This window comes from Sorex araneus, chromosome 2 (genome assembly GCF_027595985.1).
Source record: "Sorex araneus isolate mSorAra2 chromosome 2, mSorAra2.pri, whole genome shotgun sequence".
In the NCBI taxonomy this organism is placed as follows: Eukaryota; Metazoa; Chordata; class Mammalia; order Eulipotyphla; family Soricidae; genus Sorex; species Sorex araneus.
The window spans coordinates 199,853,828-199,879,430 of NC_073303.1; the positions used below are offsets into that span (position 1 = coordinate 199,853,828).

The 25,603-nt window shown below is 48.9% G+C and overlaps 1 protein-coding gene across 3 annotated transcripts in view; it reads left to right on the forward strand.

Moving 5' to 3' along the window:
- The first annotated feature begins 9,860 nt into the window (after positions 1–9,860).
- The window catches only part of MORC3 (MORC family CW-type zinc finger 3), a 51,514-nt gene continuing 35,771 nt past the window's right edge, over positions 9,861–25,603 (forward strand). Inside the window, exon 1 of one of the 3 annotated variants that reach the window (XM_055128168.1) lies at positions 9,861–9,932. Coding sequence is in view for 1 of the 3 variants with exons in the window: in XM_055128167.1 (XP_054984142.1) it covers positions 9,894–9,932 (39 nt within the window). In the remaining 2 variants the exon portion in view is untranslated. Of the gene's footprint in view, positions 9,933–23,639; positions 23,655–25,603 lie in introns of those variants that run through there. The other 2 variants (XM_055128167.1, XM_055128169.1) reach the window with 2 other exon arrangements.

Consider the following 25,603-nt stretch of genomic DNA (forward strand, 5'->3'; position numbering starts at 1 on the left):
TTGCAGTCATGGGTGGAAAAATAAGTAAGCAAGGAGTGATCTTTCCATAGGATGGAATATTATTCATCCTTTAAAAAAGATGGAATTTCTGACATGGATGAACCTTGATGGCATCAGGTTAGTCGAAATAAAAGACATCAAAGGGCTAAGACTGTATTTCTACTCATTATAAGGTCCCCAAAACAGTCAAATTCAGACTGAACTTGGAATAGTGGTTGGGGCAGAGGGCAAGAAGAGAGGAACATCTGGTGTTCAGTAGGTACAGTGTCAGAGGTGACAAAATAGTCCTGGAGATGGGGGTGGAGGGCAGGAATGAGTGAGAAACTAGCCCTGACTAGAGACAGAGGTCATTTAGGGAAGAGAGAAAGTTCTAGCGGTCATAGGGATGGTTGCACAATTCCCAGAATGTCACAACACTCACAAAAGGTGAAAACAGTTAAGTTTCATTTTCAGTATATTTTACCACTGGAGAAATGAAACTAAAACAATAGCACCAGCTGTGGCTTTTTTTTTTCTTTTTGGGTCACACCCGGCGGTGCTCAGGGGTTACTCCTGGCTTTGCACTCAGGAATTACTCCTGTCGGTGTTCGGGGGACCATAAGGGATGCTGGGAATCAACCCGGGTTGGCCGCGTGCAAGGCAAACGCCCTACCAGCTTGTGCTATCACTCCAGCCCCCAGCGGTGGTATTTTTTTTTAATATTTCTTTTATTTTTGGGGGCCACACTTGGCTGTGTGCCGGGATCACTCCTCACGGTGCTTGGGGAACCTTAGATGGTGCTGTGATTTGAACTGAGGGCAACTGCGCTGATCAAACACCTTAGCCTCTGTACTATCTCGCTTGCCCATCAACAGGGGGGTTTACAGTAAGAGCTGGGTCTCCAATTTCTGAAATAACAAGTACTCGACCCAGCCTGGCTTGCACCCCTTCCAAATCACAGAGAGAGGAGGTGGGAAATTAAGGAGAAATTTACCCTCTTAGCGTTCTGGATTTAAAATTAAAATAAGTTTAAAGAAGAAATCGTTTCACGCTGCACCCTCAATGAAAATTGCAATGACTTTTAAGACTTAACGGGGCCAGGGTCAGAGAGTACAGCAAGTAGGACACTTGCCTTGTCTGCAGCAGACCTGGGTTCGAACCCTGACACCACGTCTGATCCCCTGAATCCCATCAGGAGTGATCCCTGAAGTGCAGAACCAGGCGTGAACACTGCTGCTCATGTCCTTCCCCGCACCCCGCACCCCAAAAAAAAAAATTACAGAGAGACTCAGGAACAAATCTCAGGACCCAGCAGCTTTCGGCAGAAATGCGTCCGGACTCGGCATTAGGTTTTTGGCCCCAGGCCACCCCAGGTGTGAAAAGGTGCCGATCCATGGCTCTATCCCCCTGGCAGCTCGGGGGCCGCCATCTTCCAGAGGCCAATGGACAGACAGGTTTGGGCCCGCAGTCACGGGATGGGGGTGGGGCCAGCCCTTTCCTCCCCTCCCCCCTTCCCCCAAGGAGCCCCTGAGTCACCACCCACAAACGGCCTCTCCGGCTCCTGATCCAGTTGCTGAACGGCCAGGATCCCAGAGACTCAGAAACAAATCTTGGTATCCAGCGGCTTTTGGCAGAAATCCCTCCAGACCTAATTATTAAAATTCCAGAATTCCAAAATCATATGCTATTCATAATCAGCAATAGAAAACAAAGGGTCTAATGTTGCCTTTTCGGCAGATCTAAGAGTTGGGGGAAAATCTCAAATAACAATGGTGGGTCTGGTATCAACATATTGAATGTAATCAAAGTAGAGAGAGAGTAATGTGGAAATCATCTGCCACACAGGTAGGGGGAGGGTGTGGGATGAGGGGGCATACTGGGGTTTCAGGTGGTGGAAAATGTTCACTGGTGAAGGGACGGGTATTTTATCATTGTATGACCGAAACTTAAACCCGAAAGCTTTGTGACTGTTCTCATGGTGATTCAATAAATAAATTAATTAAAAAAAAACATGGCAATAACTGCTCCTCAGTGATATTGATAACCATCTTAAAATTCTTGGGGCTGGAGTGATAGCACAGCTGATAGGGCATTTGCCTTGCATGCGGCCGACTCGGGTTTGATTCCCAGCATCTTATATGGTCCCCTGAGCACTACCAGGGGTAGTTCTTGAGTGCAAAGCCAGGAGTAACCCCTGAGCATCGCCGGGTGTGACCCAAAAAGCAAAAAAAAAAAAAAATTCTTTTTGCGTTAATTCTTCATATTTTGAAAAACGACAGAGCTTTTGCAAGTTCTACTGAACACTGTTAGAATATGTTAGTCACATTGATGCTAGCATGTCATGAACTGCATCTTGCCAGGAGTGATTTCTGAGTACAGCGCCAGGAGTGAGCCCTGAGCATCACCAGGTGTGACCAGGGTAAAAAGCAGGGAGTGTGAGGGTTCTGTGGTGTAAAGCAAAGAAAATAATATCTTATTTGGACAACATATCCAAGTCCACAACTTCCTGTACAGACTGAGATAAATAAACTGTGAATTGAATAAAACACACTGTAGAAAGCTTCAAAAAAAAAAATTACAGACAAAACCACAACTGTGCAAGTTGGGGCACAGGAGGATGTCAGCATGGCTGGTGTTCCCCACTCTTTCTGGTCAGTCCCCAACTTCCTGTTACGATCAGACCAACCCACCCAGGGGGCACTGTCTCCACCACCGAGTCTATCATTCAGGGGCTTATCTAAAACCTGTGGGTCCTTTGACAACTCAACACTTCGGCCCTATATGAGGGTGGATTGTGACTGTGCAGCACTGTGCCCAATGGGGAGGGACACATGACTGTGTGTCACTGTGTGTCACTGTTCCATGAGGATAAATGTGTGACTGTGTGTCACTATTCTGTATAGGGATGAATGCGTGACTGTGCGTCACTGTTCTGTATGGGGATAAATGCGTGACTGTGCGTCACTGTTCCATGGGGATAAATGCAGGACCGGGCATCACTATTCGTATGGGGATGAATGCTTGACTGTGCATCACTGTTCCATGGGGATGAATGCATGATTGTGCATCACTGTTCTGTATGGGGATAAATGCGGGACCGTGTGTCACTATTCGTATGGAGATGAATGCGTGACTGTGCATCACTATTCTATGGGGATGAATGCGTGACTGTGCATCACTATTCCATATGAGGATAAACGTGTGACTGTGTGTCACTGTGCTGTGTGGGATGAACGTGTGACTGTGGGTCACTGTGCCCAATGGGAAGGAACAAATAGTCACAAGTAAAAGCATGACATTTTCTGGAGAAGAAACACACACACACACACACACACACACACACACACACCTGTGTTTTTTTTTTTGTTTCATTTTTGGTTTTGGTCCACATCTGGTAGTGCTCAGAGGTCACTCGGGATTCTACACAGAGCCAAAGACTAGACGGAGTTGGTCACATGCGAGAGAAGCACTTTGACTCCCGTACTATCTCTTCAGCCTTTCACACCAGCCTAGTGAAGAGCCGCTTCGACGAAACGTCCATCAACCCGGCTTACAGATCACGACTAGGTCTCTGAGGAGAGGCAAGCTGAGCTGCTAAATTTCACAGGTACACCCGTCTCCTGGCTGAAAACTCTGGGCACGCTCAGGAGGGGGATGGGCTGAGTCCCCAGCAGACACCACCCTCCCCTCCACCCCTCCGCTTAGCTGCCACCATGCAAACAGCCCAACTCTGCTGCCTCATGACTAATCTCTGCAGAAGTGCCAAACCGATAAAAATTCCACATACAAGGGTTTCCCTGCTGAAAACTCTGGAATCTCCTGAGAGTGGGGACGGGCAGCCTACCCCCACCCCTGTACTGCCAGAAGCCCCACTCACTGCCCGCAGCCACTGCCATGTAAGCTCATAAGCCCAGTTCTATAGATCCTAATGTTTCTAGAGCGTGCAGTGGTACAGGCTCTGAGACCCCTCCCAATGCCACACCACTGAGAGCCCAGCGGGAGCACACAGTTCGATGGAAAGTCACCTCGAAGCCAAATAAGCTCAAGAAACAGCAGCAGTACCGAAGAGGGCTCAACCAGCAGCAAACAGCTTAGGAGACCCTCAGACAAAGACTTAGAGATATCATGGTGAGATGTGACAATTTTCACATATTTTCTTTAACTGCAGTATTTTTTTTGGGGGGGGGGTCACACCCGGCATTGCACAGGGGTTACTCCTGGCTCTGCACTCAGGAATTACTCCTGGCGGTGCTCAGGGGACCATATGGGATTCTGGGAATCGAACCCGGGTCGGCCGCGTACAAGGCAAATGCCCTACCCACTGTGCTATCGCTCCAGCCCCTACAGTATTTTTTTTGATAATTCCATTAGTCATTTAGTGGTAACAAGCAATAGAAAATAAATTATTCTGTGGCTGCTAAGGGGGCAGCTGTAAGCGGTGGCTGGAAAAATGGGGACATGGTGGAGGGAAGTCACACTGGCAGTGGGCTTGGTGCTCGAACATCGGAAGCCCATAACAACTGTATTATGAACAATTTTGTAAACCATGGTATTTAAATAAAGCAAAAAGAGAAAGAAAAAAAACATACTTGGGTTTTTTGGTTTTTTTTTTTTTTTTTTTTTTGCTTTTTGGGTCACACCTGGTGATACACAGGGGTTACTCCTGGCTCTGCACTCAGGAATCACCCCTGGCTGTGCTCAGGGGACCATACAGGATGCTGGGAATCGAACCCGAGTCGGCCGCTTGCAAGGCAAACACCCACCCCGCTGTGCTGTCGCTCCAGCCCCCAAAACATACTTGGTTTAAGAAAGTAGAGCCTCCAGTGTCTATCTCACACGTACTCTTGGTAAGCATGAGGTTGTGGAGTTCTGCAATATATGACACAGTTGTGTTCAAAAGTGAGACAGGGCTGGGGAGATGGCACAGCTGGAGGACACTTGCCTTGCATGTGACCGACCCAGGTTTGATTCCTGGCATCTTACATGGTCTCCCAAGCCTGCCAGGAGTGTTGCTGAGTGCAGAGCCAGAAGCAATATGTGAGTGTCACTGAGTATGGTCCAAAAATGAAACCAAAAATGAGGGAGTGGGGTGGGGCTGAGAGATAGTACAGAGGGTAGGGCACTTGCCTTGCATGTGGCCAACCATGACTCAGATCCGAAGCACCCCATATAGTCTCCGAAGCTCCACCAGAAGTGATCTCTAAGCACAAAGCCAGGAGTAGGTGGGGAGCCTTGCTGGGTGCGGACCAAATACAAAAAAAAAAAATGGGAAGAGATTAGGAATTTCATACATTGTTAAGCATCCATACAAGGAAACTGTCAGTTTTATTGGTGCTCTAATAAATGCCCACAAATGTAGATATTCAAAACTACAGAAAATTAATTCTCTTCTAGTTCTGGAGCCCAAATGTCAAAAATAAGATTTCATGGAGAAAATCTAGGTGCCTGCAAGGCCTCCCTCTCTGTGAGCTCCTGGGTTCTAGAATCAACTTGCCTTGCCTTGCCGGGCTCCTAGAGGTACATCTCTAGACTTCCAGCGCCTTCTCTTGCTCCCTGGGGACGGGTGTACTAAGGCACGGGCTCTACTTCTATGCCCCATTTTCTCCTTTTTGTTGTTGCTTTTCTTGACAGTGGGGGTTCCCTAGGTGAGTTATGAGAAGTGGGAAGAAGAGTGACCTCAAGAAGGACATCTACCACCTTCTCTCTATGCACCCTGGTCCCCCCAGGAAGCAGCTGGGGAAACCTAGGACCAATAAAGTCTGCAATGAGCCCCTGCGTGGTCCAGGCCTCAAATCTCACCAGCCCCACAAGGCAGCTGTCAAATTGTGCCTGGGGCACACTTGTCCTACTCTGCATGGGAGACACTCTTCGCAGGAAGGGAAAGTCAGTCCTAGACCTTTCCCAGGCTTTTTGGGTCCGTTGTCTTCCCCTCAAAGAAGAACTGGGGCTGGAGCGACAGCACAGCGGGTAGGGTGTTTGCCTTGCATGCTGCTGACCCGGGTTCGATTCCCAGAATCCCATATGGTCCCCTGAGCACCGCCAGGAGTGATTCCTGAGGCAGAGCCAGGAGTAACCCCTGTGCATCGCCAGGTGTGACCCAAAAAGCAAAAAAAAAAAAAAAAAAAAAAAGAAGAAGAAGAAGAAGAAGAAGAAGAAGACGAACTGCAGCAGGAGACGAGCAATGAAGTATAAACAACTCTCATTTGAAAAATTTCAGGAAGGGGACAGAGAGGGGAGAGAGAGAGAGTGATGCACCAAGAGAGAACGCAGACTTTTCCAGAGGCAGCGAGAGCTGAGGGTAACATCTCAAGGGGGAGAGATGCGGGCGGCATGTACACAGGTAACACGTGCTGGGCGGCATGGACCTGGGCAGCAAGGGCTGACCTCGCATGCCGCTCTTGCTTTGTCCAGGTTCATTTACATGGGTAAACTTGTCCCAAGCTGCCCTACATGGGGCTTTCTCCCTAGGCGAGAGCCCTTGTTGTCAGAGAGAAGAGTTTGAAGTTTCTCGTGGTCCTCATTGACGTTCCTTGCCTGGCCTTAGTTCCTAGAGGCGCTTCTCTCTGAGAGGGGCCAGTGTTCTCTGGGTCTTTGCTGGCACCAGTTAAACGGTTTATCAGGGGGCCAGAGCAGTAGTACAGTGGGTTGGGCATTTGCCTTGAACACAGCCCACCCGGGTTGAATCCTTGGCATCCCAGATGGTCTCCCCGAGCACGCCAGGAGCCATTCCTGAGTTCAGAGTCAGGAGTAATGCCTGAGCATCATGTAAATAAACAAAAATAGAAACACACACAAAAAAATCTTATCAGGCCTGTGTCCACAAGGTGGGCCTTTTAGCAACTTTAGGGCTTATAGCAGAATCACTTCTTCAAATCAAATCCCCAAGTCCATGATTTTATCATGTCCCAAAAACTCATTGCCAGGAGGACCCACACCTTACTTCGTTTTATTTTGGATCACACCCTGAAGTGCTCTGGGACCATGAGGTGCTGGTATCGAACCCTGATCTTCCACACACCAAGGTGTGTACTCAGTACCCTCAAGCCATCTCTACAGCCCAGAAAACTCTATTTCGCTTACTAACTCCAGCAGGCTCCGAGATCAATAAAGTTGATGCAAGCGCCTCAAATGGAACAATGCAATCATAAAGTGGGAGAAAACCCCAGCCAGTTATGTAGCCTGGATAAGTAAATATCATTTTCTACTGTTCTGACTTAGACTTAGGCTTCTGAAACTGGAGGACTCAACTCCACTTGGGGTCACGGAAAATCTTAAACATCTGCTTTAAAATAAACTTATGATTTATTACCATTAACTGATATGCATACCTATTTTATGTGTCTATGTGGGAGACATTTAAAAATATCTTGGAAAAATGGGGTTGCAAAGGGAAAAACGTTTTAAGAAATTCTACATAGTTTACACCATCTCATTTACTGATCGTTATTTACTAATAGTATTTACATTCTCATTAGTTAAAAAATGAGCACACCTGTGAATCGCAAATTTAAAAAAATGAAATAAAGCAAAAATGCAAGCTGTGGAAAAACAGTTGTGTGGAAGCAGGCAGGTGTGTGTGTGTGTGTGTGTGTGTGTTTGAGAGAGAGAGAGAGAGAGAGAGAGAGAGAGAGAGAGAGAGAGAGAGAGAGAGAGGAGTGTATTTGACAGTGAATTTCACAGTAATTTCCAAAATCCCAAACCAAAATGTGATCTGCAGAGATCTTCCAGTCTCGGGGGCCTCTCTCCCCCATCGGATGGAGTCCAGCTCAAAACCTCAGGCCCTGACCCATCAGGGGAAGATCCGGCAGCCCTATTTCCTGACAGTGCGTTAGCAACTGGCCCTGAGCTGGGCAGCCTGCAAAATCCTATTAACTGGCTTTGTGGACAGACAGATATCTCAGAGACCTGGAGCTCCACCTTTGCACCCAGGATCTCTGACTTAGATTCCTAGCACTGAGCACTGCTGGGTGTGGTCCCCAAACCAAGCAAACAAAAAAACCAGTTTGCTGGGTGTGGCCCCCAAACCAAATAATAACAGTTTAGTAAAGCAACTAGCAAGCACTCTATCTTGGGAGTCAGCCACACATTTAGGCTCCTCTGTTCTGGGTATACAACTTCTTCCCTTTGCTTTACCTGGGCCTGTTCCACTTTGAGAGCCACTTGCATTCCAACTTGGGATGTGTATTCCCGTACCTCCTGGGGCTCTCTCCTCTCCCTGAAAAGGCTCACACTTCCTCTGGTATGTTTCCTTGTCCTCTCTTCTCCTGTACCTCCTGTCACTGTCACTGCCATCCCGTTTGCTCATCGATTTGTTTGAGCGGGCACCAGAAACGTCTCTCATTGTGAGACTTATTGTTACTGTTTTGGGCATATCCAATACGCCACGGGTAGCTTGCCAGGCTCTGCCGTGCAGGCTCAATACTCTCAGTAGCTTGCCAGGCTCTCCGAGAGGGGTGGAAGAATCGAACACGGGTCGGCCGAGTGAAAGGCGAATGCCCTACGGCTGTGCTATCACTCCAGCCCCATGTACCACCTAAATAAAATTATTATCACTGTACATCTTCTCCAGAAATGTTTTCCTGCAAGAATAAACATGTGAGCTTGGGAAATCTTGGTGGTGGAGTTCCTGGGGTCTTTTAAATATTAAATTCAATTTAAAAAATATTTATTTTTATTTATTTATTTTTGGGTCACACCCAGCAATGCTCAGGAGTTATTCCTGGTTCTGCACTCAGGAATCACTCCTGGTGGTGCTCGGGGGACCATATAGGATGCCGGGGATCGAACCAAGGTCGGCTGCGTGCAAGGCAAACGTCCTTCCTGCTGTGCTATCGCTCCAGCCCCAATACTTGTTTATTTTTGGGGCCACACTCAGCTCCTACCCCTGGTTCTGTGTCAGGCATCAGTTGAGGAGGGACTTGAGGAATCATACATAGTGCTTGGGACCTAAACCAGGTGACTGTGTGCAATCTGTCCTATCTCCTTCTCCCTCTTGCAGTTTTTATGAGTCCTGCCCTCCCAGCAAATTCCCGGTGGGTGGTGGCACCCTAATGTTCCCCTGTGGCCACCTGCCTCTTTGTGGCCCTTTACAACCACCTAAAACGCTTTGCTGTAAGGAATATTCACTGCCTGGGAAGTCTGGGACAACGCGCCAAGCTGTTTACAGGCAGGCTCTGGTGAGGATTAAAACTTGCTACTTATCTCTGCGTCATTTAAATTTCTACTTAGGAACGACACACGGTGGTGCTGGGGAAGCCGGGGACAGAACCTGGGGCTGTCACGTGCAAGGCAAGTGCTCTTCCAGCTGTACTGTCACGCCCCACCTGGCGATTCTTGGCTCGGTGTTTCTCTCTTAGGCCCACGGCCAGCTGCAAGCCCACCTCAAGCGCGGGCCTGCGAGTGGGCTCTGGATCCCGGTGTAAACGACCGGGTGGATCCCAAAGTGACAAACCAATGTTCGTGTCGTGTTGATCGTAAGATTTCAAGCCCGTGACCTGTTGATGGGTCTGGGAGGGCTTCCCCCGCCACCCGTGCAATTAATTCGGTCTCCGTCCAGACCTTGGTGGCCCGCCTGTCCGCGCCGCTTTTGCCTTCTAACTTGGGGACCCCCAAGCCTCCTAGGTCAGGGGGGCTTGTGGCGACCCGGCACCGCCACGCGCTCTCGCACGTGCCGCTCAGGGATGAGAGGGGGAATGTCCTGCAGTCCTGCCCTCCGGGCCGGAACCTCCCGGTGGTGGGTGGGCGAGGAGGGGCTGGGGGTGTCGGGAGAGTCCTAGCCCCGAGACACCTTAGCTGGCCCCGGCTCCCCGCGAGGCGGAAGTGTGTGGGCGTGACCCCGGCCGACCCGCCCCGGAAGTGGGCGTGGCGCGCGGCCCCTCGCTGGAGGCCGGTCCTGGCTTTGTAGCTCGCTCAAGATGGCGGCGCAGCCACCCAGCGGGATCCGCCTCAGCGCGGTGAGCCGTCGCGAGGGGTGGAGCGGGCCGGGTCCCTGGAGGGCGGGCGGGCGGGCAGTGGGAGGTGGCGACTCGGCGGCCGGCGCGGCGGCGGCGGCGGCGGGCTGGGGCGCGGGGTCGGCCCGGAGGCGCGGCGGGGCGGCGGGGCTGCGGGGCGGCGGGCGGGGCCGGGCGGCGCGGGCCGGGCCGGCTCCGGGGCTCGGCGGGCGCTTCCTCCCCGGCCCGGGCGAGCGGCGGGGCGGGCCGGGGCGGCGGCTCCTCCTCCTCGCCCTCCTCCTCCTCCTCCTCCTCCTCCTCCTCCTCGGCGTCTCCCTTCGGCCGGGGCCCCGGCGCTCGCTGCCCGCGCCCGCCCGCTCCGAGCCGCCGCCGCCGCGCCCCGGCCCCCTGCCCCGCGCCTGGTCCCTGCTCGGTGCCCGCTGCACGCCGGCCCGCCGGGACGGCCCCGCTCGCTTGCAGGGGACCCGCGGCTGCTGCCGCCCTCGGCCGGCCCCGCCGCGTCCACGCCCGCCCCGGGGTGCCGCGGGTCGCGCTGGCTCCGGGCCCGGGCCGGGTGGGAGTTGGCGGGTTGTGGGGAGCCCCCTCTTTCCCCCCAGCGCTTGGTCCAACTGGACTGAAAGTGCCGGGAGCGGTGCCCCCAGGAGCTCGGACTCTCCGGTGCTGGGCATGTGGGCGTGGCCTCCTTCCCCGGGACGCCCCCCTCTCACACTCTGAAAAGTTGGTTCTGTGCGGCGGAGAGGCCCGGGAGGACGGGGTCCAGCGCCCGCCGGCCTCTCCGGGTGCGTTGGGAGGGCCGGGGGGTGCCGGCCCGGCCCGGCCGCCCCCTTTCATTCCCGCCTGGCCCGGGGGGGGGTGGTGTGTGTGTGTGTGTGTGTGTGTGTCCCGGGATCTGGCCCGTGGGGTGGGGTGTGTGTGTGTGTGTGTCCCCCGGGATCTGGCCCGTGGGGTGGGGTGTGTGTGTGTGTGTGTGTGTGTCCCGGGATCTGGCCCGTGGGGTGGGGTGTGTGTGTGTGTGTGTGTGTGTGTGTGTGGTGTGTGTGGTGTGTGTGGTGTGTGTGTGGTGTGTAGTGTGTCCCGCGATTCGCTCCGCCTTGCGTGCATTTCCAGGAAATGGTGACTTGAGAGGTCTCAGACATGCATCTGAATTTGGGGTGTGTGTGTGTGTGTGTGTGTGGTGTGTCCGGGACCGCTTGGTGACTTGAGAGGTCTCAGACATGCATCTGAATTTGGGGTGTGTGTGTGTGTGGTGTGTCCCGGGATTCGCTCCGCCTTGCGTGCATTTCCAGGACCGCTTGGTGACTTGAGAGGTCTCAGACATGCATCTGAATTTGGAGGGGGGATACAAGTTTCATCTATATCATTGGCCAACTTTTCTGTATTCTTTCTTTTCTCTCTCTCTTTTTTTTTTTAAAGGGAGAAGATTGTTGCTTTGTAAAGGTTCTTTGCACATCTGAGTCAAGAGCCTTTGGCTGCGCGCTTGGCTTATTCAGCCAATTTTTCGTTTTTGGAGCTCGATAGCCACTTTTTCCTAAAAAAAAAAAATAAATAAAACGAAATATCTTGTCACTGGCTGTAAGCAGTTTATATCAGTTTATATGTCCTCCACCCGGCCCTGGCCCCGGACCTGGGCTTCCCAGATCATCTCAGATCTTGACTGGTCTGACCTGGTTGAACTTTAAAATCTCAGCCCAGAGCGTGTTCCCTCCCTGGTTGTGCCCGACTCTGGGAACCCTGAGCGGGAGGAGGGGAAAACCGGGTTCCCGTTTCCCAGGTCCCACTGCAGCATGAGAGGGAGGGAGCAGGCGCCTCCGCCAGCCGCCTCTCTGCAGCAGCAGCTGTTCTGGGCTAAGTCTTGGTCCCGGGCAACCTCACTGTAGGATCTAAATCTTGGTCCCAAGCGACCTCAGGGTGGGATCTTCCAACTGCAGTTGTGGACGGGTGGCGCCCTGGGCTGGTCCGCCTTTAAGGGTAGATGACAGATGACAATTCCTAAACTTGCCGCTGTTTTAGCATCTCCCTCCGTCCTTCCAGTGTTTTCACTTTTATTTTAGTAGAGTTCCAATACGATGTTGTTACGCTTTCCCGTGTTCATAGAAGAACCACAAGCCAAAAAGGATTCTGAAGTGGGTTGTTGTTGGTGGGGGGGGGGTCGGAAATCAGAACACTATTTTGCCACGTGAAAATGACATGAAATACATCAGTTTCATAAACGAAAGGACATCAGCATTTAACCATGTTCATGTATGTGTAGAGAGCCTTCAAAAACTTAGAAGCGCATGGAATTAATGAGTTTTTATAAGTTTGACCAAAATAATCATGAATCCAAGTTGAAACCCTAAGACACAAAGGGAGAACAGTATATGCAAATTAAAGTATTTATGAGGTGAGGAGATACCAGAATAGAACTTGAGATTTAAAAAGTTTTAAAAATTTATTTGAACTGGGTCAGCGTGATAGTGCAGTGGGTGGAGCATCTCCCTTGCACGGGCCAACCCATTAGGTCCCCGGGACCCCAGACTCTCTTACGCCCACCAGGAGTGAGCCCTAAGCTCAGCCAGGAGTAAGCCCTGAGTACCACCAAAACAAATTTTTTAAAAAAATTTTACCCTTTTTTTTTAACCCCTTATGTTTTATGTTACTTTAAAAAAAAAAAAAAACCCTGTTTTGGCCAGAGTCATAGGGTAGGTTGGACCACGCATCAAACCTGGGCTTCCTTCCCACTCGCAGAGCGTTTGCTTTGTTCTGACTCCCCGGCCGTGTCCTGGAGTTCTGAATAAAATGCCCATACTGCTCTTGTGGTTGTTTTCCAGAAGTCTTGCCTTGGATTTTGTATCTCCTTCCAATGTTTGTCACTTTTGTTTCAGTAGAATTTCACTATGATGTTACTACTTTTCGCATTATTCATAAAAGAGCCAACCAGAACTAACGGTGTAGTTTCTTGCACAGCTTTTTGTTTCCCCTCAAGTTAATAATTGTATTTGTTTGCTTTTTCTCTGTGCTTATCATTATTCTATGCAAACTTTCATAGAATTGCAAAATTTTTTCCAGATGCATTTAAGCTCATCAGTATTTTCAGTTCTGATTTGGGAACATCCCTGTATCATTTTTCTCACCCCACCCCACTTTTCTTGGTGGTAGGCACACTCAGTGATCTCGAGGAGCCTCCTCTGTGGTGCTTACAGGTCCACATGTGGTTTTAGGAATCTGGTCGGCTGCTTACAGAACAGGTGCCTTAGTTCCTGTTCTGTCTCTCAGGCAGACTTTTTGATGTATTGCATCCCACTATTCCTCTGTGGGGGATTTATTTCCCTGTCAAGCATTGGTGCCTTGAGTCTGCTTAGTGACTGGGCCTGCCTGGGTTCCGATCCAGACATCTGGGCAAGTTACTTCACCGCTGTGTCTGATTGCCAACCTGAAGGATGACGTAATCTCCCACCTCCAAGGGCAGTTTTAAATGAGATAAGCAGTATGTGTAAAGGGCCTGGACTGCCATAAGCGTTCAGTAAATGTATCCCGTGACTGGTATTGGTGGAGCCATCCGTCCTTCCACATATAATGAGTTTTGTGGTTTTTCGAGAGCAGAACACATGGGCAGGAAAACAATTTTGGATGCCTGGAGAAGCAGTACAGCAGCCAGGGCACTTACCTTGAGTTGGCCACTCTGGGTTCACCTTGAACCCATTACATGGTCTCCTGAGCTTGGAGCCAGGAGTGAGCCCTGGGTGCGGCCTGAAAACATCAAAAATTTTTTTTTGTCATTTCTTGGAATTTGTGTGTGCTTCTGTTGTTCTTTGTAGAACATATAATTGGACTGGATTTATAATTCTAGATTTGGAATAATTTTTTTCAGAATTTTCAAGTCAGATTTTGTTTATTCAGGGTCCTGCCATTGTGGGGGCCAGAAGTCTTGCACGCCCTGACTCGGGTTCTGTCTAGCACGTCCCATATGGGCCTCCAAGCCCGCCCCGGTGATTCTGGAGCAGAGCCAGGAGGGAACCTGGAGCACCTTTAGGTGTGACCCAACTCTACCTTCCCTCCTACCCCGAAGGAGCCCTGCCATTGTGTTGGTATTTTGGCTAGATCCTTAGTTTCTTCAGTATTTTCTCATTTTTTGGACAAATTTATTTCCTAAGTTTTCAAGTCTTATGTTTTCCTTTTCTCTCTCTCTCTCTCTCTCTCTCTCTCTCTCTCTCTCTCTCTCTCTCTCTCTCTCTCTCCCCCCCCCTCCCTCCCTCTCTCTTTATTCTTCTGGAGAATTTCTTCCAAATGTTCCTCCTTTCCTTTTTTATTTTTTGAGGGAGGCAGAGGTGGGGAAGTTGGTAGCATGAGTAATCCAGGGCTTTATACATACGAGGTGTATGTATTTAACATTGTACTATATTCCGACCCCTCTTTTTTTTTTTTTAAGTCTGTTTTAAATGATCATGAACAGTCTAATACTCTGAGTGTCTTTTGCGTGCTCCGGTGCCCAGGGCCCGAGAGAGCTTGCCTTGCGCGCAGTCCCCAGCCCAGTGTAAGGGCTTCCAAGCACTACCAGAAGTGACCACTGGGCACTGGAAGGTGTGACCTCAAAACCAAGAAGTCTCTGTGACAAATTGTTCTTAGCACTGGACTTGTTCATTAGAGACTCTAGTTCTCTGTTACCCTGCATCACCTCTGTTTCTTTCCCTGTGTAGCTAGCTTTTGATTTCTAGTGTTACATGCCTTCATGTGTAAGGAGAGTTTGCCTTGTACCGACATTCAGGGGAGCTATGAGAAGCTGATAGATAGTAAGATGCTCCTACCTGAATAGAGACTAGTCCTTCATGGGCGTCAGAGTCGGTGATCAGTTAGAAAGGAGCTGGCTGTTTTGTTGGAGGCACTGTCAGTATTTGCTAGACGCTGAGAAATGGAAGCATTAGTCCAAAAATTCACTGTCACTGTCACTGCCATCTCGTTGCTCATTGATTTGTTCGAGTGGGCACCAGTAACGTCTCTCATTGAGAGACTTACTGTTTTTGGCATATCCAATACGCACGGGTAGCTTGCCAGGCTCTGCCATGTGGGCTCCATACTCTCAGTAGCTTGCCAGGCTCTCCGAGAGGGGCGGAGGAATTGAACACCGGTTGGCCGAGTGAAAGCCCAACCGCTGTGCTATCGCTCCAGCCCGTCCAAAAATTGGTATGTTTAAAATAGTAAAAATGTATTTGAAAATTTTAAAAGAACCAAATAGAACTTTAAGACATCTCATTTGGACCCGGATTGATAGTAGGGTGCTAGCCTCACACTGGGCTGACCCAGGTTTGATTCCCGGCTCCCCCTATGAACCCTGAGTCTACCTGGAGTGTGATCTCTGAGTGCAGAGCCAGGAGTAAGCCTTGAGCAACACCTAGTGTGGCTCAGAAACACCAACAAAACAATCTCATTTTTACAGAGAGAATTCTCTAGGGTGGAGAGAGTACCTGATGTGCTGTCTCAGAGAGGATCACAGGGCTGCCATGGCACATCTAATCCAAGAAACCAGCTCTTTTGGGAGCTCAGCAGGGGAAAGGCAGTATTGCATTGTTCAGTACTCCCCTCTTATTTATTATGGCAAAAAAATGAAGGTTATCAGTATAACCAAGTACTAGAGCTTTTCATTTTGCAGAGCTAAAACTTCATGGCTTTATAATCATTAGAAATGACTCTCCAGGGGCTGGAGCAATAGCACAGCGGGTATGGCGTTTGCCTTGCACGCGGCCGACCTGGGTTCAATTCCCAGCATCCCATATGGTCCCCAGAGCACCGCCAGGGGTGATTCCTGAGTGCAGAGCCAGGAGTAATTCCTGTGCATTGCCGGGTGTGACCCAAAAAGGAAAAAAAAAAATGACTCTCCATTTTCCTTTTCCTCAGCTTCTAATAATCACCATCCTGGTTTTTGTGTATTTGACTATCCTAGTTACCTCATGTAAGTGGAATTGTATAATTTTTTTGTCTTTTCATAATTGGCTTTACTCAGCATAATGGCCTTCAGATTCATCTATGTTGTAGCATGAGTCAGTATCTTCTTCCTTTTTAAAGGCTGAATACTACTCCATTGTGTGCTTGTGTGTCTCCCAACTGTTTCTGGTTGGGGCCCCTTTCTGACTTGTTTCCTTCCTATGACTGCTATTCTAGAGTTGGTCCCCTAATCTGGACCATGGACCTCCATTTGCACAGTTGCACCTCTGGAATATCCTAGGGTTCATAGGTGGGCTAGTTAGCCTCCAGTTAAGAAAAACTGGTTTGTACCATGTTTTGTTTATCCATTCACCCATCTATGGATAGGTAGGTTATTTCTGCCTTTTAGCTGTGTAAATGATGCTTTGAACATACGTATACAAATTTCTCCTCAAGATCCTATTTAGAGTTCTTTTTCGTGTGTACGAGAGTATACATGAAAGGCTTTGAGCCTGTGGTGAGTTCTAGTTGACTTCTGAGAAACACTTGCTGTTTTCCATTTTAGAAAAACGTGAATTTCTACCCCATTGTATTAGACATAAAAAGTGCACAGGATTTGCAGTTTCACTCCATCCTCTCCAACACTTGTCAGTCTTCCCCCCCCCCCCCCCCCCCCCCCGCTCAGGAGCTACTCCCAGCTCGTTGCTCTGGGCTCTCTGCTCATGTTGCTCAGTAGAGCATAGTGCTGGGGAGAGAATTCACGGCTCTGTCACGAAAAGCTCATAAGCCAGCCCTTAGAGTTATCTCCAGGCCCTTTTTTTTAGTTTTGGTGTTTATTGTGGTTTATTTTTAAATTTTAAAAAATAATAAATAAAACGCATTTCTAGGGGCCAGAGATGTGAGTTAAGGGGTGAAGGCACTTGTCTTGGGTGCACTGACTTCGGCGTGATCCCCAGGCACAGAGCTCTGCCGGTAGTGATCCTTGCGCACAGCTCCAGGAGTAAGCCGGAGTACTCCCAGGTACGGACAGCCCAGACCCAGAAGAGTAAAACAGGGACACCCTCCCGAGTTGGCGATGATGGTATATCTCTCTGTGGCTTTGATTTCTGTTTCCCCGACCAGTCAGTTTCATTCCACTTTTTATATGCTTAGTTGTTCTTCGGAGAAATCATTCACCCATTTAAAAATTACCTGCTGTGGTTTTGGTATTTTTTTTTAATTGAATCACTGTGAGCTACAGTTACAAAACTTTCACGTTTGAGTTTCAGTCATACAATGATTGAACACCCACCCCTCCACCAGTGCACATTTTCCACCACCAATGCCTCCAATATCCCTCCCCTCCCCCTGCTTCTGTGATAGACAATGTCCCTCTTTCTCTCTACTTATGGGCATTATGGTTTGCAATACAGATACTGAGAGGCCATCATGTTTGGTCCTTTACTTTCAGCACACGTCTCCCATCCTGAGTGATCCCTCCAACCATCACTAACTTAGTGACCCCTTCTCCATCCCAGCTGCCTTCTCCCCCAGCTCATGAGGCAGGCTGCCAACCATGGAGTAGTCTTCCAGGCCCTTGTCTTTACTATCCTTGGGTGTTAGTCTCATATTATATTTTATATTCCCCAATGAGTGCAGTCATTCTGTGTCTCTCCCTCTCTGACTTATTTCACTTAGCATGATACTCTCCATGACCATCCACTTATAAGCAAATTTCATGACTTTAGCTTTCCTAATAGCTGCATTGTATTCCATTGGTAGATGTGCCAAAGCTTTAACCAGTTGTCTGTTCTAGGGCACTCAGGTTTTTTCCAGATTCTGGCTATTGTGAACATGTTGTGTTTTTGCTACTGATTTATGTTGCAGTTTTTTTAAAAAAATATGTTCTGTATATTAACCATTTATTATAGACTTTTTCCTGTAAGTAAATTGTCTTTTCATTGTTTGCACATTGTTTTGTGTACAAAAGTCTTAAATTTTGATACAGGGTTCTATCAAGAAAAGCACTTAGGAGAGTGCCCTCCTTGCTCTACTCTCTCTCCGGGACTTCTGTTTCAGAGGGCATTAAGTACCCCAGCCCCCTTTTTAAAAATAGGGCCCATTCCCGGAGATGGTTGTAGTTGTGACTGTTGCCAGGCAGGTTTCCACACTGCCGGGGCCTGTGGTTTGTGGGCTGGCCTGCCAGGGCCACAGAACCTGGCACTGTTGGGGCGGGGGACATGTGGGCTGGGGGTTGGACTCAGAGCCTGCCATGGGAGGCACGTGATGTTCTACCTCCCCCTTGACCCTAGGATATATTAAAACCATTTTATGAGGCCCTGGGATTTGCAGTGCTGTTAATAATGCTTGCTACGCTCCGGTATCACACCCATCATCACAGCCTGCTTCCCTCCACCAGTGTCCCAGGGACCCCTCCCAACCCCTAAGCCATTGAGTTTAGTTCTACAAAGTCTTCAGTTAGTGGGGCTGGCGCCATAGCACAGCGGGGAGGGCGTTTGCCCTGCACATGGCCCACCCAGGTTCGATTCTCAGCATCCCATATGGTCTCCTGAGCACCGCCAGGAGTAATTTCTGAGTGCAGAGCTAGGAGTAACCCCTGTGCATCGCCGGGTGTGACCCCCCCACCAAAAAAAGCAAAAAAAGTCTTCAGTTAGAATAACTTTGACCGTTTGTTGCCCCCTTCCCAGGTTTATTTTTTCTAATTTTTAATCACAATATGGAAGAGATCCTTTTAAGTTTTTACCGTGGAAGTGGTGACACTATACACATATAAAAAATAGAGCTGAAGTTTTGAAATTCCATAAAATTTTAAATTAGTTTATTAAAATTTTTTTGAAGAACTGTAAATCTTCTTTACAGGTATTTAAGTTTTTAAAATTCCTTGCTAATACATTTTAAAATTTATGTGAGGTAAATCCTACAAATGTAAAATCTAGTTAGAATAAGGAGAAGAAAATTTTAAGACAAAATCTGCTTAAATGTTGTGTTTTACCCTAAGAAAGGAATATTGGCTTTATGTTAGAAAATATTGTAGAATAGATACTGCTTAAGTATCTTCATTAATAAGATTGTAATAAAATCCCTATGGATGTGAAAATAAAAACAACCTATTAGAACTTTCACTATAACTGAAACATTTCAATTCATTATTGAAAACATTTGAAATCTTTTATCAAGGTAGTAATCCTCCCTCCCTCCTTTCCTCCCCTCCCTCCCTCCCTCCCTCCCTCCCTCCCTCCCTCCCTCCCTCCCTCCCTTCCTTCCTTCCTTCCTTCCTTCCTTCCTTCCTTCCTTCCTTCCTTCCTTCCTTCCTTCCTTCCTTCCTTCCTTCCTTCCTTCCTTCCGTCGGTTTTTCAGTCCTTCCCTCCCTCCCACCTGCCTGCTTTTGGACCACACCCTAGGGTCCTCAGGGCTTACTCTATCAGAGGATCACCTGGGGTACTGGGTTAGCCATGTACTACCTCTGCCACGCTAAACAGATCTTTCTTAATCAAGTAGAGGGCGATCATAGAGTGAATTCTATATTCAGTGCTAAGTGCAGAGAAGTTTGTCATTTAAAGAAGCTCCTTTAATGCTAATTGCAAAATTGGTTTTAGTCCCTAAACTGTTGCTTTCTGTGAAGCTATCTCCCTCCTTCAAATCTAAATGAAAATCTAGCTGAATAGAGTATTCTTGTTTACATGTTCAGTTCATTGTACTCTGTTCCTCCATTCTCACTTGATAGATGTGCTATGAATCTTAGGAACTTGACTGTAAGTTCTTTACAGGATCTTGCTGCTTTCCGTGTTCTGTCTCTGACTTTTGTCCTACTGACTTAGGGTGTCAGATTGTTTCTATTTGAGTCTATTTTCACTTCGACAGGCCACTTAGTTGGCTGACTGTGTTCCTCAGTTCTGGAAAATTCTTATCTATTACTTGCTTCCCACCCTCATCCCCTGGTTTTGGGGCCACACCCTGCAATGCTCAGTACTCCTGGCTCTGCACTCGGGAATAACCCCTAGTGGGCTCGGGACCATAACAGATGCCAGGGCTCCAACCTAGGTGGGCCGTGAGCAAGGCATGCCTCCCGCGCCCTGTGCTATGTCCCCAGCCCCCTCTGGGACTTCTCTAACTGATTCGTCATTGAATTTGCCTTTCTGTTCTTCGGGGACTCTGATGATTGTTCTCCTAAACCCATCCCACAGTTTTCTGATGCTGTTCATATCTTTCCAGGCTTTTTTCCCCCATCTCCTGTTGTTTTCTTGGTTTTCCTCCACCTCGTCTTGGAGCTCCCGATCGTTTCCTCAGCTCCTACTATTCTGCTGCTCAGACTTTCTGCTCAGTTTCTTCTACAACACTGGTCGTGCTCCTGCTTCCTGTCACTTCTGACTGTAGTTTTCTCATTTGGGCTCTCACGTGTTCCTGTGCTTCGCTGATTATCCGTGCCACCATGTCCTTGAGATCATTAAACATGCTCCCCAGGTGACGCTGAAGTTGCTCTCTGAGCATTTGCAGTGCCACTTAGTTGTGGGCGGTCCCTGTTTCGCTTCCGGAACTTGGCGCGCATCTACCCTGTTGGGTGTGCTGAGGGGGGACCTTGGCGCCGATCCCTGGGAGTCTCTGAGTGATGTTGAGTGATGCGCTTCTCCTTCCCTGCCCATCTTCACCAGTGACAGGACTAGAACTGGGTGCTGTGAGACTCATGAGTCGAGCTGGGCCTGTGGGTGTGGTGGAGGCTGCTGGGACCTGGCCTGAGGGAGGCGAATCCACCTTCGTTTCCAGAAAGGTCCCGAAGAGATCAGCCAGGAGAATAATCTCACCTGCAAGGGTGAGGGGAGCCAACGTGTTCCGGAGATGTCAGAATTTCTGTTTCTTACCTAATGTTCATGGGGGAGGTGTCCAAGACTACTCTTTTTTTGGGGGGGAGGGGGGTCACACCCCGCGATGCACAGGGGTTACTCCTGGCTCTGCACTCAGGAATCACCCCTGGTGGTGCTCAGGGGACCATATGGGATGCTGGGAATCGAACCTGGGTCGGCCACGTGCAAGGCAAACGCCCTCCCCGCTGTGCTATCACTCTAGCCCCCCAAAACTACTCTTGTCAGCTCACCTTGAGCATTGTTTCCGTAGTGCTAACTTTAGATTGTGTGGCCAGATACTTCCCAAATAACCTGTGGTGCCCTCTTCTGTCTGAGTGAAATCTCTCCATGGTGGGGACCGGCTGTATAAATTGATGCTCAGCTCAAATGAAGGCAAGTCTTCTTACGGCACGTTTTCCTCCCTCCTAACCCAGTCAGGAAAGCCGCTCTCTGGAGAGCGGATTCCCGCCCTGAGGGGCAAGGCCGGAGGGCCAGGTACACACTTGTCTCTTAACTTTTTTTTGCCAGTGGTGCAGGTACAGACTTGTCCTTTCACTTCTGTTGTGGTTGGTGAGGCCGGGAGGTGGAAGGGGAGAGGCACACATATGTGCTCAGGGCTCACTCCTGGTGGGCTCTGGGCATTTTGTAGGGTGCTGCTGGGGATCGAACTGGGTCAGCCATGTGCAAGGCGAGCACCTTATCCACAGGATTCTCTCTCTGGTTCTTGACACTAGTCTTTTTCCCTGCCACATCTGTTCCGCAGTCACAGTTCCAGTTGTGTTCCAGTCACGTACCCACTGTGATCCCTGGTGCTTCCGCATTTTCAAACCTTGTTTCCTAGGGCGTGATGCCCAATGGTGTTCAGGGGCTGTCCTGGTGCTCTGCTCCGGAATGTACAGCTCTGGAAGGCAGAGGGAGTCCCCAGCTACTGCCAGCCTTGTGAAATGCAGGGTTCTATCTCCCCTGCTGCGTTCAGGCCTTCTTTTCATTTTTATTTATTTAATTTTGGCTTTGGGATCACACACTGGGTGCTCAGGGGTTACTCCTGGCTCTATGCTCAGGAATTACTCTGGTGGTGCTTGGGACCTTATGGGATGCCGGGGATTGAACCTGTAGGGAATCAAACTCAGGTCACCTTGGCCCTCTTATTTTCTTTCATTTTTTTTTTTTTCCTTTTTGGGTCACACCCGGCAATGCACAGAGGTTACTGCTGGCTCTGCACTTAGGAATCACCCCTGGCGGTGCTCAGGGGACCATATGGGATGCTGGGAATTGAACCCCATTCGCCAGCTGCTTTCCCCAGCTGCCAGCTGCGTGGAAGGTAACCACCCTACCTGCTGTGCTATTGCTCCAGCCCCCAACCCTCTTATTTTTATTTAAAATTCCTTCTTGAGGGCCTTGAGGATGTTCCTTATTTATTATTATTATTTTGATTGTCTGGGGCCCCCTCCTGGTGTTTGCAGGCTTTGCTAAGGAATCACTCAGGTGGTGGTCGGGGAGCCAGGTGCAGGCTGGGATTGAGCTGTGTGCAAACACCTTAACTTCCTGTATTTTCTTTCTGCACCATTTATTTTTATGTGAACTTTGTTGTATCTTTTAAAAGTTCTTTCCCCCCCCCCCCAAGCAGGCTTATAGTCCATGTTTCTTTCAGATTTTCTTCAGAAGCATTTATAAAGTTACTTTTCTTCTAGTAACTAGCTTACCTTACCAGCCTCATTTTTATGGATGAGAAGACCTGAGGCAGAGTTCAAGCTTCTTGCCCAAGTTCATGTACCTACTTAAATATTAAACATTCTCCATAACCTGTCTGCTTCTAGTGTTTGGGTGGCAGGGAGAGTGTCTGTTACATTGCTTGGCTATTTTAATAATTTTTCTAACTAAGGACTTATTTCAGTGATGAGGTTTTTTGGTTGTTTGTTTTTGCTTTTTTGGGTCACACCTGGCGATGCACATGAGTTACTCCTGGCTCTGCACTCAGGAATTACTCCTGGCGGTGCTCTGGGGACCATATGGGATGCTGGGAATCGAACCCAGGTCGGCCATGTGCAAGGCAAATGCCCTACCCGCTGTGCTATCGCTCCAGCCCCTCTAGTGATGAGTTTTGAAAATAATTCTTGTGTGTAGCTTCCCCAAAGCCACTGTTTCACATTATTTTGAGGTGTTTGGGCTGCATGCTCAGACTATTTTTGGCTCTGTTCAGGAGTGACCCCTGACCGTGCTCAGGGGACCATTTGTGGAGCTGGGGATCAAACTGGGATCAACTACACAAGGCAAGTAAGTGCCTTGCGTAAAACTGTCTCTTCAGTCCCTCATTATCTTTTAATGACTTTTTAAAAAAAATCTCCTGGGAGTCTTTCTAGAGAACTATGTGTGGTATCAGTTTGTAGTCGCTGTGTAGGGGATAATCACTAAATGGAATGCATGATTATTTTGGCAGCAGAGGTTTATGTGCCCATAGTGAGATTTAGAATGAATGAAGTGTCTGCTGGCCATCTCCATACTCTGCCATCAGAGTAGTAGAATAAGAATCAGATCACTTCTTTTTTTTTTTTTAGAGAAAATATTTAAAAATTTTTAGTAACCGGGAAATTAAAAAGTTGTTCCTGGTTGGGTTTCAGGTGTGTGGTGCTTCAACACCAGCGGTGTGCAGTGTCTGCTTCCCGCAGCCTGCCCGCCTCCCCTGCTGTCCGGAAGTTACCTCTTCCAGTCCGGCTCTGGACCTAACACCTAACACACACATCGAGGGGAGCAAAGAGAGGGTTCTGGTGGCTGAGGATTTTCTCATTTGGCCGCAGAGGGTTGCGAGCCTGCAGTGAGGGTCTGCGGAGCCTTCCTAACCCGTAGGGAGATCGTGCCTGGGGCCTGAGCAGAAAGATATAATCCTGAGAACTATGTAACCCTCCACATGGTGATTCAATAAAATTTAAAAAAAAAAAAAAAAAAAAAAAAGAAAGATCTCCTTGATGGCCTCCTGCCGGGTCATTCTCAGGTAAATTTTTGTGAAGGAAAGGCTCCGGTGAAGACCTGGAAGCTGAATTAGAGACTCTTTTGTTATGTTTAGAAAGCCTGAATGACTTCCTTTCAGGAAGCCCTAATTCCGGTCACTCCAGCTGAAAGGGTGTGCGCTTCCCCTCCTGAGGGCTGGGGACAGTCTGGGAGGAGGCGGCGGGAGGAGTAGGCTCCTCTGACACCGCGAGGCGGCCGCCAGCACTGCTCCGAGGCACTTCCTAGGGCTCTTAGCTTCGGCACTTCTCCCTTAGTGAGAGTGCTCCGGGTGTGCCGCTCTCTGTCCAACAAACCATGCAAGTGAGAGGGCTGGGTTCACTTCCTGGCGTAGCAAACAAAGCAATGAAAACTGAGACATTTCCATTGCATAAAAATTCTGAATGAAAAATTCAAGCTGCAGTGTTTATGTTTTGTTTGGGAGCCAGACCCAGCTGTGCTCAGCGCTTACTCCTGGCAACGCACTCAGGGGTCACTCTTGGTGGGCCTGGGGGACCATGTGGGATTCTGGTGATTGAACGCAAGGCAAACGCTATACCCGCTGTACTACTGCTCTGGCCCCTCAAGCTTCAGTTTGTTTGTTTGTTTGTTTTGCTTTTTTGGGGGTTGCACCTGGCGATGCACAGGGGTTACTCCTGGCTGTGCACTCAGGAATCACCCCTGGCAGTGCTCAGGGGACCATATGGGATGCTGGGATTCAAACCCGGGTCCGCCGCGTGCAAGGCAAACGCCCTACCCGCTGTGCTGTCACTCCAGCCCCAAGCTTCAGTTTTTAACAAAAACATTTTTATTAAGTGAAGACATTTTATTGAAAGGGGAGGGAGACAAGGTAACAACACTCAGGAGAGAGAACTTTGATCTCCAAAGAGGAGAGCAGCCCTGTGAAATAAAAGAAATAAAAGAAGTGAATAAAATTACATCCCTCCTTATATACCCCTCGCTGCTTGCTTACGCCCAAGTGTCTGGAGCTGATAGACTAGTTACAGCTCATGGCGTGACAAGACATCCTGATTCCTTATCAGGTGTTGTCTACAAAGCACGGTGCAATTAACAAGAAACAGGTGTCCACGAAGCATGGTCCTGTGGTGGCTCTCCACAGTTCCCCCTTTTTTGTTTTAGAACAAGTCTGCGTAGCGACCTCGGGCCCCCTTGGCCTTACCCGTCATTGGGAGCCCTCTCGCTTATAGGTCCCTGTCTTAGGTTGGTCCAAGGGTCAGGTGGGGTACAATGCACCCTTTCAAACTCCTCAACTACAGGAGGTCCCCTGCAGTTAAGGGCTCTCAGCTGTATGTTTTTGTATGTTTTTATACAATTGTCTTCATTACTCAGGAGTTCAGAAAATGCCCCTTAACTTGAGCAATTAACTTGCTCCTTCCTGCTGTAGTAACGTGAATAAAATTACATCTACTCTTTGGAAATTAAGAGTGACTGTTGTATTTGAACAGTTACTTGCTATGAGAAGGGCTTGTAGGTGTTTACTGCCGCGTCAGCTATAATAATAAACAGGAGTAAATGACACAGTGTTGAAGAATCCCTTTCTGAGAGACCACCAGGGAAGACTGGAGTACTCCGCAAAGCTGAGCTCCATAAGCCCCTGGAGAAAAGAGCCCCCGACACAGAGTGGCACTCTGGGGAGATAGGAAATGCTGAGCTTTGGGTTTGGGCTCTCGCAGGATAGTTCCGAGGTAGGTTTTACAGACCGGGCACTTGGGGGTGAGCTGCTCGGTGCCCATGCTCTGGGTGGGTGCGAGAAAGGAGCAAAGGCGTGAAGACCCTCTTGACCTTCCAGAATGCGTCTGCATTGTATCTTTCAGTTGTGGCTCAAAAGAAAGCATCTAAGTCATTTTTTTGCTAGGCTTCAGTATTGTTTAACGCAGGGTAGAAAGTTGTGTTGGTTTCTGTTCTTAAAAGTAAGACCTGAATTAATTGATATGA